Raw genomic sequence first — 19,551 nt, 5'->3', positions numbered from 1 at the left:
TGATGGGTATATAGGGGCTCATTATACTCTTCTATTTTTGTGTACTTTTAAATTTTTCTGTTAAAAAAACACAAACATTTGTTGTTGAGGCAAAGCCAGCAAGGCCTACTAATATGCTAATAGTTTCAGAAGCATTTATGAGGTGGAAATTTATAAATAAAATTTTACAATAGGAATGAGTAGCTATATTCAATACAGTTGTGCCCTTCAGGGAATTAAATATAAATAAGGAAAGCAGCAAAACATTTTAAATTTTTCAGAGCTTTGCCTGTTTAATTTTTAATCATACTACCATATGTAAGCCATATATGAAGGTTGCTAAAGCCCTTTGTCAATTATATGGCATACCATCTTATTTATCATTTACCATAGAAAATTTTCCTCCCTAGAAATAAGACTTTTGCATAGCATATAGAATGAAAATTCTACTGGGAACAATCTTAACGATATTTGCCTAATTTCTGTAGCCATTGTATTACTTTATTTATGCATTCATTTTTAATTTACATATGTTTCTCAAAATTGCGTTCCACTTTTTTTAAGTCTTTATTTATTTAAGTAATCTCTACACCCAATGTGGGGCTTGAACTCACAACTCCAAGATCAAGAGTCCCATGCTCCCCTAAATTGTGTTCTATTTTATATGTCCAGTTTATTATTATTTGTTAAACTGAGTAACAATTGTAGCAAAGCAATGATATATACAATTTGCTGCAACATAGTAATAAATACACATAACACAATTCTGAAACACTCAGATTCAGGTACTGCTATTTAAAAAATCCTCTCCCAGGGCACCTGGCTGGCTTAGTCGGTAGAGCAGGCAACTCTTGATCTCAGGATTGTAAATTCAAGTCCCAAATTGGGTATAAAAATTACTTTAAAAAAAATCCTTTTCCATTGATTTACTGATTTTTTTCCTTAAATTAGTTTTATATAGAATATATTTTCCCCTAACCATTACAATTTCCTGTCTTCATGTGATATGTTTTCATTTGGTACAGTCCTAAGTGTCCTTTTTGCTTAGGCTAGAAGGAGCAGGCCCTTTTTGAATGTCCCCTGTTGCCAATTGCTTCACAATTTATCTCATTTGATGCTATAAATAATCCTGTTCATTTACAGATAAGAAAGCAGATATTCAGAGAAGCTTAATAACTTAGCTAAGGCCATATAATCTGTAAGTGAAGACAGATTTTTTTTTTTTGAAGACAGTTTTTTTCTTTAAATCCAAAGTCTACATTTTCATAGTATATTGTTTTGTCTCTCCATATTCAAGCTTTCAATACGAGGCCATGACTTAGTATTGAGTAATAATGGCAGATTCTAGGATGGTATGCGAAATGTGACTCTTATTTACATTTCAGGAAAGATGACACCTATATATATTTTATATGTAAATATATTTATGTAAGTAATGTTAATACTATTAATATATTATTGTATACTTAATTATTATATGTAATATAATATTAATGATACAGTTATACTATTAATCCATAATGTATATTATAATTATAATACATTTATATATAATAAGTAATATATTATTAATATATTACAATATATCTTATACATACATATTTGGAAAGCTAGATAACAGGCCATTAACCAAGACTGGGATTTGGGAGGTGGGGGTGAGGCTGGGAAAACAAGGAGAACACTCTTTCATTTCTAGTTTGTGTCTTTCTGTCTTGAACTTAAAAATGATTATGCATTACTTTTATGCTCAGAGATTATTATGATTTTGCCCTTAGTACTAAATGGACTCATTTCTTATTTTAACAACCATCAACATTCTTGAATACCTGTTACTATGCTTGAAATGTTTCAAGTCCCTATGGGCCTCAGACATTTTTATTGTTGTAGGCCCATCTAACACATTAAATGTACACAGATCAAATACAACTTCTATGAGTTGAGTCAAAGTTAAATGTAACTTACATGAAGTTGAGTTGAAGTTAACAACATGTCACGTTTAAATAAACATTTAAAGTTACCAACTTTGATTTTTTAGATTTTAAGTTTTTTTTTAAAGATTTTATCTGCTTTAGGGGTACCTGGGTGGCTCAGTCAGTCAAGCGTTTGCCTTCCACTCAGGTTGTGATCCCAGGGTCCTGGGATTGAGCCCCTCATGGGGCTCCCTGCTCAGCGGGGAGTCTGCGTCTCCCTCTGCTTCTTCCCCTGCCCGTGCGCGCTCTCTCTGAAATAAATTATAAAATAACATCTTTTTTTGCTTTAAAAAGGATTTTATTTGTTTTAGAAAGAGAAAGCACACAAGCAGGGGAAGGGGCAGAGAGGGAGGGAGAGGGAGAGAATCTCAAGCAGATATGGTGCTGAGTGCAGAGCCTCATGCAGGGCTCAATCCCATCACTCTGAGATCATGACCAAAGTCAGAACCAAGAGTTGAATGCTTAGCTGACTGAACCACCCAGGCACCCCTCCTATTCATTTTCCTGTGAACCCTTTAAGTAGAAAAAAAAAAAAAAAAGTATTTTCAGCAAGATAAAATGGCGTACAAAAATAATTATGCTCAAATTTTAAATCAAATACCTAGGTCTCAAGCATATACCTTCACATGCCTGGGATACAATCTTGTGCCGATTTCTCTGAGTATTTATTCTTAGATTTCTAGCTGACTTTGTAGAGACTTTGCCTAATTTTATTTGGGCATACTCAGTTCAATCACCAATTTTTTGAGTACTTCCTGTGTATTTTTTTGGGAATGGTAGAAAGATGCATCAGAATATTCAGTGGTAGGCCCATATCGAATCACGAGGAACTAAAGCAAATTGCAAAGACAATGGTCTGCTTGAAAGGATTTTCAGTGTATTGGGGCACATGGGTGGCTCAGTGGGTTAAGCACCTGACTCTCCACTTCAGCTCAGGGCTCAGGTCATGATCTCACGGATGGAGAGATCAAGCCTGGGTTCCGGCTCTGTGCTCAGCAGGGAGTCTGCTTGAAGATTCTCTTCCTCTGTGCCTGCCAGGTGCTCACTCTCTCACTTTCTAGGATAATAAATAAATCTTAAAAAAAAAAAAAAAGACTTTCAATGTGTCATTCCTGGCATGTAAATATCTTTTGTCCTCTTTGCAGAGTGTTTTGGAAATCAAGGGAATGGAATGCGAGAACATCAACATTTGATTCAGAAAAGGAAATCCCGTTTTCCTTGAGAAGAACGTATTTTAGGAGGAGAAAGAACAGACCATCAAGAGGCTCTGAAGACCGTGAAGAGCAGCATGATCAAATGATCACATTTCCCTGTTCCATGTGCAAGCACGAAATTGATCTACCTGAAATCTTCCTCCATAAAAAGCAGCATGTGGCTCTGGCTACCTTGGGGTTTCAGTGGATGGGTGGAAAGAAGCCAGCACTCCCAGTGATTTCCATTCAGAGACAGTTTATAATCGCTAAACTATTGTCATTTTCTATATTCACTGAAAAAATCCTACAGAGCATTAATAATGCTTTTGAGCTACTTTGGAAGAAACAAATACCAGCATACTATAAGATTACTGATAACGTTCACAGGAGTTCCATATATTCTCAAACAGTCTGTCATGTATTGATTAAAGGTGTAGCTGTTTGTGAAGATAGAAATTCTACATGGAAAGCTGACATGAATGATAAATTCACTGTGGTGAATAACTTTGGCAACAAACCTGATGTGTGTTTTTTTGGTTTGTTCGATGGACATCATGGTTCCTCAGCGGCAGACTTGACATCAATGGAACTCCCAGTTTTACTCCTCCACCAACTTTCCAGATTTGATCCTTCCTACCAAATGACCCCTGAAGAGCAAAATGTCATCAAATCCTTTCACACAGTATTTAGGGAAGAATACATAGCTGTAGAAGAACTTTTTTCCTCCATAAAGAAAAAGAGAAAAACAGTGAAACATGAGTATGAGAACATACACAAAGCCTTTGCAAAAGCATTTTGGAGAATGGATAGGCTTTTACGTCTTGGAAGGAATGAAGTATCCAGGGTTCGATGGAGTGGCTGTTCTGCAGTTACTTGTATATTGGAAGGCAACATTAAAAAACCCTATGCTAAGAATTGGAAAATCAATAAGGGTGATGGCTTGGCAAAGAGTGTCCCTTCCCAGATGATGCCACAAATAATTTCTGGAGTACTCCATATTGCAAACACTGGTATGTACATGGAGGCGTGCACATTACACCTTACATTTATTTTTTATTCCTGGCCACAAAACTTGTCTTGCTTCCGGAGCTATTTAGTGACCTATGATTTAGTGACTTACTAATGCCTTGAAATTCCATTGACTAATTTAAGAAATCATCAGCAACCACAGTTTAGATGCAGACTGCAGGCACAAAAATAATTGTAATTTTTTTCCCAAGAAGGAACATACAGGCAATAATTCAAACGAAGCATTAAATTTTCTAAATGGGGTAGCAATACAGCTGTCGATAAAGGCAAAGCAAACATATTACATTTACTTAGATCCGAATGAAACAAAAAACATTTCCCGTACTTCCCTTTTTCAGGAGAATGGAAAGTTCTTTGAGGATTGTCACAAGTCTGGTTGTCTATACTGGTCAGTTATTCTGATAACACATTTGCAATAGGTCACTTGTGCTCACAGGCCAAGTAACATCAATTTAATTTTAGAGAAAACAATAGTTTGTGCCTCAAGTTTATAAGCATATATTCTCTTCTCCAAACATTTGGCTATATTTTTTAAATTGTATTTCAAGAAGCAATCCTTTCAGTGTTAAAGTTCTGCCTTGGGAGCTTGCCAAAATGGAAAGCCCATACATAAAACATTTTTAGCAAAGTTAAGCTGAGTTAATTAGGTTTAATTAGGTTTCTACTACCCCTTTCATCAATAGAGTTGTTGTTGTTGCTATTATTATTATTACTTTTATTTGTTTTTTAAAGATTTTATTTATTTGACAGAGACACAGCGAGAGAGAACATAAGCAGGGGGAGTGGGGGAGGGAGAAGCAGGCTTCCCTCTGAGCAGGGAGCCTGATGCGGGGCTTGATCCCAGGACCCCAGGATCACGACCCGAGCCAAAGGCTGACACTTAACGACTGAGCCACCCAGGCGTCCCATATCATCATTATTATTATTTTCAAGTAAACCCTACCCCCAGTGTGGGGCTCAAACTCACGACCCTGAGATCAAGAATCTCATGGTCTACCAACTGAGCCAGTAAGGTATCCCTGTATAGAGCTGTTATTATTTTTTTTTTCTGAGATTTCATTTATTTGAGAGAGAGAGCAGAGAGAGCATGCACAAGGTGAAGGAGAGAGGAGGAAGCAGACTCCCAGCTGAGCAGGGTGCCTGATGTGGGACTCGATCCCAGGACTCCAGGATCACGACCTGAGCCAAAGGCAGATGCTTAACCGACTCAGCCACCCAGGCACCTGATAAGCAAGGACAGTTTATTTATTTTTTTACTTTTAAAGATTGTATTTATTTATTTGTGAGAGAGAGCACAAACAGGGGGGGTAGCAGGCAGAGGGAGAAGCAAGCTCCCTGCTGAGCAAGGAGCCTGATGCAACATTCGATCCCAGGACCCTGGGATCATGACCTGAGCTGAAGGCAGATGCTTAACTGAATGAGCCCCCGGGCATCCCTAGAGTTATTATTAATAATAGTGTCCACTTATTGAATATTGAATATAGCCTAATTTCTCATTTAGTCATATAAGAACCCTGATATCTAAAGATATCCTCTAAGTATTTTTTTAAATGTACTTGACATTTAACATTGTGCAAGTTTAAAGTATGTTAATATGATACATGTATATATTGTAATATGATTGCCGTTCAGGTGATAATTAGCAGTTCTATCATGTTACATAAGGTGGTTGAAACAATTAAATTCTAGATGCAGCAAGTTTGATGGTTATAATATAGTATTGTTCTCTACATTCCCTATACTGTGGATTCGATCTCTAGGACTTATTTACTACTTGCTGCAAGTTCTGTTCTATCTCCCACCACCCCCCTCGTATCTAAGTGGTGTTAGCCCATTTTTCCACATGAGAAAATGGAAGCTCAGAGAGGTGAGAGAAAGACCTTGTTCAGGGTCTTGGAGGTAATAGGAATTGGAGCTGGCAATCAGGCCCTCTATGTCACACTGCAACTGAAGGGAATTGCTTCCACAACCTGAGGGGGCTGGCCCTCAGCGAGTGGGACAATGTGTCTGAGACAGCTCCGAACAAAAACCAGATAATCACAAAGACCACCACAGCATCAAGGTCCCTGGATGTTAGCCTGTTTCTGATCTGGCTCTGGTTCTGAGCCCAAGAGGAGTACTCCAGATTAAGCAAGAAAAGGAAGCCAAGTCCAATGCCAGTTTCCTCAGGACTTTTGTCATTTCTCAGACTTTACACTGAGGTTCCAGATGGCTTCAGAGCAGGTCTATTTCATGCACAGTTTTCAGATTTCACGGCACTCTGGGAACTGACCCGTATTCTTGGACGTGGGACCTCCATTAGAAAATGTCATTACACATCAGGGTTCTTGTAAAATTAAAGGAAGAATTATGAGACAGTGAATAACTGGACACTATCATTAAACGTCTAATTTCCTACGATTCACTACTTCCAGGATCACTGCTGTTTGGCTGGTTCTAATCTCCAGGTCAAACATTTGTTGGATCTAATTTTCAGGCTTACATAATTGTGTTAAACTGTTTTCATTTAGGCATCCTTCATTCTAATAGAAACAAATATGTAGGGAAAAATTGCAACTTGTGAAAAGGAGGTCGTGATTGATGATACAAGAGTGCTCCTGAAAGAAAGTGAGTTAAATGGGTTTCAAAAAGTAAATTTTCACAGAAAATTATCAAGAGCATGTGTTGTATTTTATAAAACAAGACCTATAACTATAGCAAGGGATTTTATTTTTCCTGTATTTTCCTGTATTTCCTGTGCAAATTTATTTAAATTCGTAAAATACCAGTGTCATCACAACTCGGGAATTAAAGAAAACAAAACAAAAACCTCACTATATAATGAAACATGAGTGCAGTAATGAAACCATTGAATAAATGTTGAATTCGTACATGTGGGAAAAAATATTTTGAAACTGACATTCTTGATTTTTTTATTCTTAGCGCTTCCCATTTATATTACATTTTATAATTTCTCTTGGTGTTCTCCTATTTTACTTCAATTAATCCTCATAGAATTAAAACACTAACAGATGCATTTATACAGAATACATAATTACACTTTTCCCCTAAATAAACCACAAAATTTACATTTCTAATTAACCATACTAGTTCCTTATAAACAAGGGATCCTTATTTGATCCCTTTGTTTTCCCCAGTGCTTTTATTTTTAATAGCTTTATTGAGATATAATTCACAAAGCACACAGTGCACCCACGTAAAGTGTACAGTCACAGATGTGTACGACCATCCCCACAGTCAATTCTAGGACATTTTCATCTTCTTAAAAGAAACCCAGTACCCTTTGGCAATCAGCTCTCTCACCTGCCATTTCTCCAAGTCCAAGCAACCACTAATCTACATTCCATCTCTATACATTTCCCTATTCTGGGCACTTCCAATAAATGTAATCACACAACTTGTGTTCTTTTGTGACTGTCTTCTTTCACTTCTCATGTTTTGAAGGTTTATCCATGTTGTAATACGCATTAGTACTTCTTTCCTTTTTGTTGCTGAATAATATTTCACTGTAGAGTTATGCTGCATGTTGCTTATCCATTTATTCAGTTGAAAAACATTTGTTTCTAATTTGTGGCTATTGTGAATAATGCGGACATGGACATTGTGCATAAGTTTTTGTGTGGACATGTTTTCACTCCCTTGGATATATACCCAGGAGTGGAATTGCTGGGTCATCAGGTAATTCTACACTTAACCATTTGAGGAACTGCCAAACTATTTTCCAAAGTGGCTCTACCATATCACTATCCTGCCAGTAACGTATGAGGATTTTAACTTTTACACATTCTCCCAACGCTGTCTTTCTGATTCTAGTCACCTTAGTGGGTATGAAGGGCAATGGATTTGCACTTCTCTGTTGACTCATGATGTTGAATACCTCTTTATGTGCTTATTAGTCATTTGAATATCTTCCTTTAAGAAATGTCTACTCAAATCTTTTGTCTATTTTTTAATTGGGTTTCCTTGTCTATTGAGTTGCAAGATTCTTTTTTTTTTTTTTTTAAGATTTTAATTTATTTATTTGACAGAGATAGAGACAGCCAGTGAGAGAGGGAACACAAGCAGGGGGAGTGGGAGAGGAAGAAGCAGGCTCATAGCGGAGGAGCCTGACGTGGGGCTCAATCCCATAATGCCTGGATCACGCCCTGTGCCAAAGGCAGACGCTTAACCGCTGTGCCACCCAGGCGCCCCGCAAGATTCTTTTTTTATATTCTGGATACAAGCCCCTTATCAGATGTATGATTAGTAAATATTTTAATTCCATGGGTTTTTTTTTTTCCTCTTCCTTGTTATCTTCTGAAGCAAAAATACTTAAATTTTGATGCTTGTACTTCTAGTGTCAAATCCATGAGACCATTGCCTAATCCAAGGCCACAAAAACTTACACCAGTGTTTTGTTCTAAGAGATTTATAGTTTTATCTCTTACATTCAGGTCCATTATCCATTTTGAATTAATTCTGTATGTGTCATGGGGTAGGGGTCCAACTTCATTCTTTTCTATGAGGATACATAGTTGTATATTATTATCTCTTTACTACCTTCTTTTGAATTAATATCTTTATTCCTATCTACCTCCTTTGTTAGGTGGTTAGCTATAACTCTTTGTTATTTTATGCTTATAGTATACATCTTTAACTTCTGACAGTCTACCTTCAAATGATATTATACCATTTTACATATAGAATAAAATCCTTAGGGGGGCGCCTGGGTGGCTCAGTTGGTTAAGCGTCTGCCTTCGGCTCAGGTCATGATCCCAGGGTCCTGAGATCGAGCCCCACATCGGGCTCCCTGCTCAGTGGGGTGTCTGCTTCTCCCTCTCCCTCTGCTGCTCCCCCTGCTTGTGCTCTATCTCTCTCAAATAAGTAAAATCTTTAAAAAAAAAAATCTTTATGACAGCATAATTTTTTCTTCCCTCTCAGACTTTATACTATTTTGTTCATATGCATATATATGAACTTGTCTCTTTTTATACAGGCATATCTAGGAGGTGTTGTGAGTTTGGTTCCAGACCTTCACAATAGAGCAAATATTGCAATAAAGCGAGTCAAATGAATTTTTTGTTTCCCAGGGCCTGCAAGTTATGATCACACTGTGTTGTAGTCTGTTAAGTGTGCAATACATTATGTCTAAAAAGCCAATGTGCCTACCTTAATGAAAACTATTTTATTGCTTAAAAATGCTAATTATCATCTGAGGTGTCACTAGTGAGTTGTTACCTTTTTGCTGGTGGACGGTCTTGCCTTGACATTGATGACTGCTGGCCAGTCAGGGTGATGGTTACTGAGGTTTTGGGTAGCTACAGCAATTTCTTAAAATAAGACAATAAAGCTTGCCACATCGGTTGTTCTTTCTTTCATGAATGATTTCTCTGTGGCATGCGACGCTGTTTGTTCATATCTGGCCCACAGCAGGACTTCTTTCAAAATCAGAGTCAATCCTCTCAAACCCCACCATTGCTTTATCAACTGAGTTTATGTGATAATCTAAATCCTCTGTCATCATTTCCATGATCCTCACAGCATCCTCACCAGGACTAGATTCCATCTCAAGAAACCACTTTCTTTGCTCATCCGTAAGAAGCAACTTCTCATCCATTTAGTTTGACCATGAGATTGCAGCAATCCAGTCACAGCTACAGGCTCCACTTCTAATTCTAGTTCTCTCGCTATTTCTACCACATCTGCAGTTACTTAACTGTACTGGTTTTGAACCCCTCCAAGTCATCCATGAAGATTGGAATCAACTTCCAAACACCTGTTCATGTTGATATTTTGACCTCTGCCCATGAATCATTAATGTTCTTAATGGCATCTAGAATGGTGAATACCTTCTAGAATGTTTGAACTTACTCTGCCCAGATCCATCAGAGGAGTGATTATTTATGGTAGCTATAACCTCATAAAAGTATTTAAGTAATGACTTAAAAGTCAAAATGACTCCTTCATCCACGGGCTGCAGAATGGATGTTGGGTTCGCAGGCGTGAAAATATCAATCTTGTTCATCATCAGAGCTCTTGGGCGGGCACTTGCATTATCATTGAGCAGTGATATTTTGAATCTTTTAAAAATTTTTTTATCCTGAGCAGGTCTCAATAGTGGGCTTAAACTATTCAGTAAACTGAATACATGCACTGTGATCCAGGCTTTGTTGTTCCATTTATACAGCACAGGCAGAGTAGATTCCTTAAGACAATTCTTAAGGGTCCTAGGATATCTGGAATTGGAAATGGGCATTGGTAAATGAGTGGTTTAGTGTATCTATTCCAGTATCTTTATGTCTAGATTGTACATATTTTTTTTTTTAAGATTTTATTTGAGAGAGAGGGCACTCACAAGTGAGAGTAGGAGGGAGGAGAGCGGGAGGGTGAGGGAGATGGAGAATCTCTAGCAGACTCCGTGTTGAGTCTGTCCGAGGTCATGACCTGAGCCGAAACCAAGAGTCTGAGCCACCCAGGTGCCCCAGTGCATAGTTGTTCTTAATAATTCCTTTTAATGAGGCCCCAGAAACTACTATTGTACTAGTGATGCAACCTTATATAATTGGTGAGCTTCACTCTTCTTATGCATTAAAACATGGGTATGCTTCCCTTGAGGTTGTGACGATTAAAGGGGCGCCTGGGTGGCTCAGTTGTTAAGCATCTGCCTTCGGCTCAGGTCATGATCCCAGCGTTCTGGGATCGAGCCTGGCATTGGGCTCCCTGCTCTGCAGGAAGCCTGCTTCTCCCTCTCCCACTCCCCCTGCTTGTGTTCCCTCTCTCTCTGCCTGTCAAATAAATAAATAAATAAAATCTTAAAAAAAAAAAAAAGAAATCACTTGGTAACCTTGAGGACAAGGGCTTGAGGTGGTCAACAATTAAGAACTGTGAATAGTAGAAAAGTATTGGGTAAAGCTATGACTGGTCTCTGGATCTAGAATGAGCTCATCAGACAGAAAACTAGGTCACTAGGAAACAAAAGTAGCTTCTGGTAATTATTTCCAGCCCCATCCTTTTTCTTTAAAACCTAATTCAGGTCCTGGGATGTAGTCCCGCATTGGGCTCCTTGCTCAGCAGGGAGCCTGCTTCTCCCTCTGCCTGCTGCTCCCCGATTGTGCTTTCTGACAAATAAATAAAATCTTTAAAACCTAATTCAATTTCAGAATCATCTTATTTTATGCAGGAAAAAAACCATATTCTTAAATAACACTGACCTTTTATATGCTTTACCTTCCCTCTCTCCCCTTTTTGGGGTATGTTGGTGGTGAACTCGTATATACAAACCTGATTCTGAAAACACATTCAACAAGTATTTGACAGATAGTTGACACTGATGTGTAAAGTATTGTTAGGCTCCAGATGTACAATGGCGAATTTGAGTTTCATGCCCATACAGCCTATAAAATGAACAAAGAGATCTTTTGAATAATCGATGAAAACTAGCTCCCCATCAGCAAGGCTCACACTGATCATCAGTAGGAAGAGTCATAAACCTGGTGCCCATGCATACAAATTCAGCCTTTTCTACCAAAATCAGTGTCTTGCAGAAAAACTGAATATAGGTTGTTTCCCTGACCTCATTTACATACATTTTGTTAAGCTTCCAGTTTAGGTATACCTCACTGATGTTCGAATTTCCTGTTTTTTCATGCTCCAACTGCTTTTTTTCCCCCCAATAACTATTTCATTTCCCAGGCTCCAAGTTATTGTTCCTTACTTCTTTAAGCCTATAAATCTTCAAAAGAATTAAAAGGCATTTTTTTTAAAAATAAATGTGTCTAAAATCAAACATTTATAGCTTCATCTCCATCTTTTTTTGGATTGCCTCTCTTCCCCTGATTTCCCCTTTATGGGACCCAAGGGAAAAAAAAAACACCTTTATCAAGTTTCAACTTACTAAATTACCTTCTTAAATCTTCACAATAACCTTGACAAAAAAAATAACATTGCAGGTGGAAAACTGTAACTCAGGGAAATAAAGTGACTAAATGAAGGTCACATAAAGCTGGAATTAAAGCCCAACCAAGTGTGTCAGACTCCAAGTGTTTCCACTTCCCCATGCCATTTCTTCCAAACCAAGCTAAATTTGTATTTCTGGGCACTCCTGCATCCTAGGTATGTTTTTCTTCCACCACATACACTTTATCTTTCTTATCCCTCCAGTTCTTTTTTAAACTTTTCCTGTTATCTTCAATAGTGAGTGACTTTATCTGAAAAAAAAAAAGAATCTTTATCTCGCCCATTCAGATCTAGAATTCCCTTGTGATTTTAAGGTGCTCCACAGTTTACAGGAGTACTCTTCATTTTCACAAGTTGAAGATAACCCAGCTATTAATTGTAGGAGGCAGTTGCATCATTGCTCTCTGTATAAGGAACACTTTGCCTGACTGTGAAATGGCTGGAGTATCATCTCAAAGCAGTTTTTCTAATTCCCATATAATTAATGTCCCTCTTGCAATAACCCTGTTCCACTTATGTTCTGATAACATTTTCTGAAGAGCACAATCTCTCCACACTGCTGAAGCTGGTAAATTTGTCTGGCAATTTGAAATATTTATGCCCAGATTCACAAACTTTTGTGTAACTGTCTTCAGATAGCTCACTGCCTATTCTCATTCCCACCAGAGAGATGTTCAAGGAACCTTTCTTTAAAGCCAATCTTTAAATTGTCATGAACTGTTCCTCTCCCCTTTCAGTTCCCCAGACACTTGGACATACAGGGTTATTTAAATCTTCCTCCAATTTCCCATCTTCCTTGTGGCTTTTGTTCATTATTCTATCCTAGCTTTCAGCTTACTGTAGTCAACTGCTTTCAACAATCCCACTTGCAGCTGACAGCATATGCAACCTAGGCTCCAGCAAAAAAAATTACTAACTCTGCACATACAGTTTTTCTTCTTGTTTGTTCCAATAGTACTCTTCGAAGGCCTGAATCTTACTTTGCCTCTACTTCCTGGGCTATGCATGAATGGTTGAAATACAGTAGGTACCTCTCCTTCACTTTTTTCTTCACATACCATTCACGTAGGAAAGATGTGAATTATTCAGAAGGCAGTTTCTTTTTCATCAGGGTAAGCAAACTGTCAACTAAAAGTCAGACAGCAAGTAAATGGTAGAATAAAAAGTACAACCAAGATTTAATGTCCCTTCTTCTAGAAAGTTCTATTGTGTTGAGCCCAAGGGATATTCACAACAGTAAAATAAGCCAAAATGGTATTTCCCACTGTCTGGTACAGCAATTGGGGGGGGGGGGGAGGAGGAAAACAGTGCATAAGGCTATGCTTAGCAATTTCTGCAGAGATAAATAAAAAATATGTTTACCACCTTTCCATTGTAACAACATAATTGTACTGAATTATTTTCAAACCACACAAGAGGAACAATACTTTTTTTTGCTGAGTGGGCTTCGACTTGCCACATGCAAATGAAACATTTAGTAAGTCAGTGGATTTGACTATTCTGAGCCAAATAATGTCCCCTGTGTTTTCAGAGCTATGGTTGCACTATTTCTATGTGTATGTACACGCGTAATAGAAATTTTCTAATTTAAGAGGTATTGAATCATATGTCCTCCTAATATAACATTTGATTTACCCAGGTGGCATGTCCATTACCAATCCATGCTGGTTTGCTGGGACAGTAATAATTTAGGACTCAGCAAGAGTCAAGAATTATTTTACCGATTTAACTTCTGCAGAGTCTAAATGACCAGCAGAAAAGACAAGTTAATACAAGATGTTAATAACCAAACCACAGAGCAGTAAAAGGGGTCACAGAGCAGTAAAAGAGGTCATGTAGTTTTTAGGACTATCACTTACACAGTTCTCTGGTTTTATAAACATTTTCCACATACATCATCTTTATAATTCCCATTATGTAAATGAGCTAATAGGCTTAGCCTATGCCTGACACTAATGCTTCACCAACTTAAGCTCTTTTGGTCCAACCACACTAGTTGTGTAGACTTTAGCCTTCTGAAATCTCAATTTCTTTGCCTCAAAAACAGGATTAGAATTGAACCCCGATAGCAACAAAATTCAGATTCCAGGTATAGCACCATGCTTGAAACCAGATATTCTAATGGCAATTTTGCATGATCCCAGGAATTTTATTCTCAAAGGTACTGTAATATTCAAACATAATTAACACCGTCTCAGAATAATTTATATGCCCTCTTATAAATGATGAGTCCTTTTCAAGAAAAACTTAATGTTTATGGTTGAATGTACAATCATGTTCCTAAAAACTTAGGGAAAATTGTTTCCTTAATAAACTAAACTCTGTGAATCTTTTCTTAATAAACCAAAGAAAGTTTTGGTAGTACAACCATCCCTCAATCTGTTCAGAACATTATGTTTAGATTTTCTTGAGATTTCAATGAAGCACACATCATAGGTCCATCTGAACCATGAATAAACTACAATCAACTTTTAAGACTTCAGTTTTTAATCAAAGGGTTTAATTTAACGTTGGCTAGCTATTATCCATGTAATACATTAATAATACATGTTTTGTTTCTTTACAGGGCTAATTGACTTAATTTTTTAATCACACAACATGAAACTAGTAATACTGACATTAACAGTGGCATTCTAATTTTTTTCAACGCCCACACCTATAATGTGTTTAGGTTTTAAGTTTTACCAAGTACAAAACTATGAACTCCACTTTTTAAAAAAATCAATGCTTGTGTTTTTAATTAAAAAGGCATTTATTTAAATATTTAAAAAATGTCTGCTCTATGGAATATATGTTGGTTGTAAAAACGTTCAACTCTTGGCTCTATAAAATAAATATTCGGAAGCTGTTTCATAAAAAAAATTGATTCTATCTGTACTTTTAGTTATTTTAATATTAACTGCAGTATTTTAAACAGTAAGTTACTTAAAAATGAGGGATAAACTGGCCTCCCAGTTACAAATCTCAGCTACCATAAATCACTCAGTAATATCAATATTTTACAAGTTAAAAATGTTTTAAAATGGCTTTGTATTTATGCACTGAAACACAGAATAAAGTTAACAGCATACTTTGATACAATCGGTTGTTAAATCTCTAAGATCATTTTTTTCTAATAATCTTCTAGGTAATGTACAAGCAGTCTTATGCAGAAATGGAAAAGGCTTTTGCATAACCAAAGAACACACTACGCGAAACATAACCGAAAGACGACGACTACTTCAGAATGGAGCAATAATTAGTTCAAATGAACCATATGGGCTCCTAGAAGGCCAAATAAAAACCACACGAGGACTTGGATTTCATGGAAATCTCAAACTAAAAAAATCTATTATCCCAGCACCTCAAACTATCTCTGTCCCTATAGATGACTTATGCCAATTCCTTATCTTAGCTACTAATGGACTCTGGGAAGTTTTGGATACAAAGGAAGTCACTGCACTGGCAATGACAATGTTTCAAGTGTATAAAGAAACCCATTATTCAAACACACAAAATGAATCCTTACCACCCAAGGAGCCTTTCCTAATCTATGAACCAATCAATTCTATATCAGAAAGTAACATCCGTATATTGTTTCAGTATAATCCTGAATCTACAGAATGTGTGTCAACTATAAATTCAAAAGAAAATCTGTTGGATTCAAAATGTTCTAACCCTAAAAATGCACAAACATTTCCACCAAAAAAGACTAATCATGATCTTTACGGTGAGAAGGAAACTAATGGACCAACCAGCGTAGATGATGTGTCAAAAAATTCAAGAGAAGAAGAATCACACACTAAAAATTTCTATGAAGGTGCAGCCAAGTATATTAGCCATGAACTTGTAAGTGCTGCTTTAGTGGCTGGCTCCAGAGACAACATTACAGTCATGGTAATACTTTTCAAGGGAAGTGAGTATCAGTTTCTGATGGACAAAAGATTACGTTCTGATTATCCAGAGTATAAAAATGTAAAGACAATTCTTCAAAGAACCAGATAGTAGGATAATACATCAATACCAGGCAAATAATTTTTAAGAATGTACTAACGAAACTATAAAAGTGTATTTTAGGTGACATAATACCATTTATGTATGTTCACTGTTCCATGCCAAAAAAGAGAAAAACCAGTACTTGCTTTTTATACCACTTTATTCCAACCTGAGCACCTCAATATAAAACTAAACACTGGTGAACTGTTTTCCTTACTAATTCTGAATTACTGTAAATGTACAAGTTCTGCTAGCAGTTCAACACTTAAATAGATTAAATCATCTCTGACACATGGTAGATTTCATATAATGAAAATACCTAAAACAATTAGTGCAATATACTGATCAAAATAAAATGAACTTTGGAAAACAATGCTGCAAGATTATTACTAACATACTGCAATACTTATGTTACAAATTACTGGTACATTGTTTATTATGGTTCTAGCATGTAGGAACAATTGAAGCCCCTTCCTTTCAAAGGGAGAGAAAAGGAAAAATTAGCTGTTTTAGTAACTGTACATTTTGTATACCTTTAAGCAACTCTTAAATATTACAGGAAAGTAATAAACATATATGGAGACTACAGTGCAGTACCCTATTTACAGTACAGCTGAAGACTGAATTTAAAATAATCAAGTTTGAATGTACATAATTGTTAGTGCATTGACTATATTACGTCCGAAGGGAACAAAAGCTCCCTCCCTTCCCCCAAACAACAAAACCTATGTAATGGCCAGCAGTGATTAAACAGAAATCACAGACACCTGGTTTGTTTCATTTCTGTTGAAGAGCTCACATGTTTGAAGGGAACACAATCCATTAAGATGCATTTATCAGTTTTCATATTCCTAAAACAAGATAAGGTTACATTTGACTTGTTTTACCCCACTAAAAATACCAGAACTGGCTATAATTTAGATGCCACTAATGTTCGTGTTTTCCCCCTGAAGATGTGGGACTGTTTTCTTGTGGTTAATTTGTTAAAATGTGGAATGTACATTTTAAATATGCATACTAAGAGAAATTACCTGTTGCCTGAATACTGTAGCTAAGCGTAAGTATCTTTAGAACCTCCTTCTAAAAAAAGAATGTTTTTGAAAAGCCCAAATTAATAAGTTCCAAATCTTTTACTTAGCAGTGGCCAGTTAACTGTGGGTTTACATCATCCTTTGTCTCTATCCCTGATGATGAGAAACAATTCCCTAACCGTCCAAGGAAACAAGCGTACACACACAGCTCTCATTTCCCCCCTTCTACTTCTGAAACATTAGTCAGAGGGTCACATGCATGTTATTAAAAATTAAGTTCAAAACACTTAAAATAATTCTGTATTAGAAACTTGACTCTATCATAAGTCTCTTCTTTTTGGAAGTCATACTGGGCCGGTTAAATGCTCCAATTTCACTGTCATTAACATTTAGGAAGCAGAAGAATATTCCAGCAAGTTCAGACTGGAGGTTTAGTTACTACAACACTGACTCCTGGTTGGCTGCGTGGGTTCAGTAAGGTCTACTCCTCTTCCTCTGGCAGAATTTGCTCCTGGATTCTGTGGTTCATTCTTTGGCAACTTTTTAGCTGAGAGATAAATTATCAAAATAAACACAATCAGAATATTCATATTAGAATTATTTTCATCTGCTTACAATCTTTTTTTTTTTTTCCATCTGGGTTAACCCGAAGTATCACATAGCTACATGCTCATTCTTTTGAAATGTTTATTGAGTAGCTACTAGATAATACCAAATACTATTCATTGGTCAGTCCTTAGTGAGGTTAGTGGGTTGAGGGAAGGGTAAGATGAGGAACAATTACAGACACACAATTAAAACTTAAGTTGACTACAGCAATATTTAATTCTTTATATACATTCAGTTGGTAATACTAGAATAGTACTTTATTTCATAATCATTAATACCTCTATTGTTTAAAGAAAATCTAAGTTAATAAAGATGATGGTCAGCCAATGTTTATGAAGAATCTTAGCTTCTATCAACATCTCTTGGGGAGAGACTACTATGACTGAATTCTAGCCTTACCTTAGCCTTGGCTCAGGTTACACAAAGGCTGAACATGCTCTACTTCAATATCTAAATGCCTAGTCGCATTCTGGATCTTTTATCCTTTATTTGTTGTAATATTCCACATGAACATTAATCATCTCAAGAATCCATGGAAATTTGGGAAGAAAAGCCTTCACCTTGGGCTATTTCTCTAGAAATGGCACTAGGGATGGTAGGGTAAATGGTAATAAAATGGCAAATTCCCAGTGAAATGTATTTTCAAACAAAGGCTTGTAGGGACAAAGAGTAGGCTACCATTTATAAATTTTATTTAACTAATATTAAGTTAGATTTTGAACTGAGAGATCATTCCTCCCTTTACCATACTTTTCAATGAGCTTTCTGTAATCAGATCGGAGTGAAATTAGGAGGCTGAAGGAAATAGAGTAGAATGAGAAACTTTTAAGCTTCTATTGGTAAACTTTTACTGTGAGAAGATAAACTAAAATACCACTTAAGAGGTCTCAGAAGTAGTCTTCTGTCTCATATTTTATTAAATATAACCAAAGTAAAGCTGATACTATTTGTTTGGTATATGGATAATTGGAGCTTACAAATTTGCCCCTGAATTAGGATTTTAAGAGGCTAAAAATCCCAGATCAAGTTAATGAAGATGTACAATGAAAGCCACGCAAGCAGAACTTTATCAAATTGAAAGCAGATGATAAATTTATTGTAGACTTTCTCCGACTAAATAACTGTACTCCCTACAGGAAGTCATCAAGAGTGGAAATAATGAGTGCACTGTGTGATCTAAGTTACTAATCTGGTAAACGAAATAGAAAGGCCACAATTCAATTTAATGGTTGGTATTTCTTTCAAGGAAAGAAACATTGTAATTTCAGAAAAATAACCGAAAGTTCTGATATGCAGGCTACTTTCTGACTGAAAAAATATACTATTAGCACATCGGAATAGAAGGTACAAATTAAATAAAGTCCAACCGGGGGTGCCTGGCTGGCTCAAACAATACAGCATGTGACTCTCGAACTTGGGGTCGTGAGTTCAAGCCCCACATTGGGTGCAGATTACTTAAAAAACAAAAAAATAATAAAACAAGCAAGCAGGCCCATCTGGTGGTGTCTTAATACCATCAGAAAATTTTAAAGTTCAGCCTAATTTGATGGACCTATTTCCTTGATTTCTGTTACTAGCTTTTCAGATGTGATTCTAGGTGTAATCTTGTGTTCTATTTATAAAAAGAGCATATTGTCATACAATCCTTCACTAGTATTTCCCTAATGAACTTAAAGCCTGAACTTTTCAGTAAAATATTTTACTGTGTAACAGGCAAGTTTTTTCCTAACAAGCCTACATGAGCTACCATTAAGCTCTCTCACCTAGTGAAATATATTCTGACAGTATTTGTAGCAATTTTCTTTAGCCTCTGAACAGCTGTTAAATGGT

At 36.6% G+C, this 19,551-nt stretch overlaps 2 protein-coding genes across 2 annotated transcripts in view; one reads left to right on the top strand and one right to left on the bottom strand.

Moving 5' to 3' along the window:
- Positions 1 to 16,090, top strand: part of PP2D1 (protein phosphatase 2C like domain containing 1) — a 36,778-nt gene extending 20,688 nt beyond the window's left edge. The window contains exons 2-3 of the mRNA XM_026496615.3: positions 3,095 to 4,152; positions 15,234 to 16,090. Coding sequence (XP_026352400.2) covers positions 3,095 to 4,152; positions 15,234 to 16,090 — 1,915 coding nt within the window. The remainder of the gene's footprint in view (positions 1 to 3,094; positions 4,153 to 15,233) is intronic.
- Positions 16,091 to 16,223: 133 nt separating this feature from the next.
- The window catches only part of RAB5A (RAB5A, member RAS oncogene family), a 28,737-nt gene continuing 25,409 nt past the window's right edge, over positions 16,224 to 19,551 (bottom strand). Inside the window, exon 6 of the mRNA XM_026496940.4 lies at positions 16,224 to 17,659. Coding sequence (XP_026352725.1) covers positions 17,544 to 17,659 — 116 coding nt within the window. The 3' untranslated portion in view covers positions 16,224 to 17,543. The remainder of the gene's footprint in view (positions 17,660 to 19,551) is intronic.

This window comes from Ursus arctos, unplaced genomic scaffold, assembly GCF_023065955.2.
Source record: "Ursus arctos isolate Adak ecotype North America unplaced genomic scaffold, UrsArc2.0 scaffold_20, whole genome shotgun sequence".
NCBI lineage: Eukaryota > Metazoa > Chordata > Mammalia > Carnivora > Ursidae > Ursus > Ursus arctos.
Note: the sequence above shows the minus strand (reverse complement) of the source record. Positions and strands in the feature narration are given on the sequence as shown.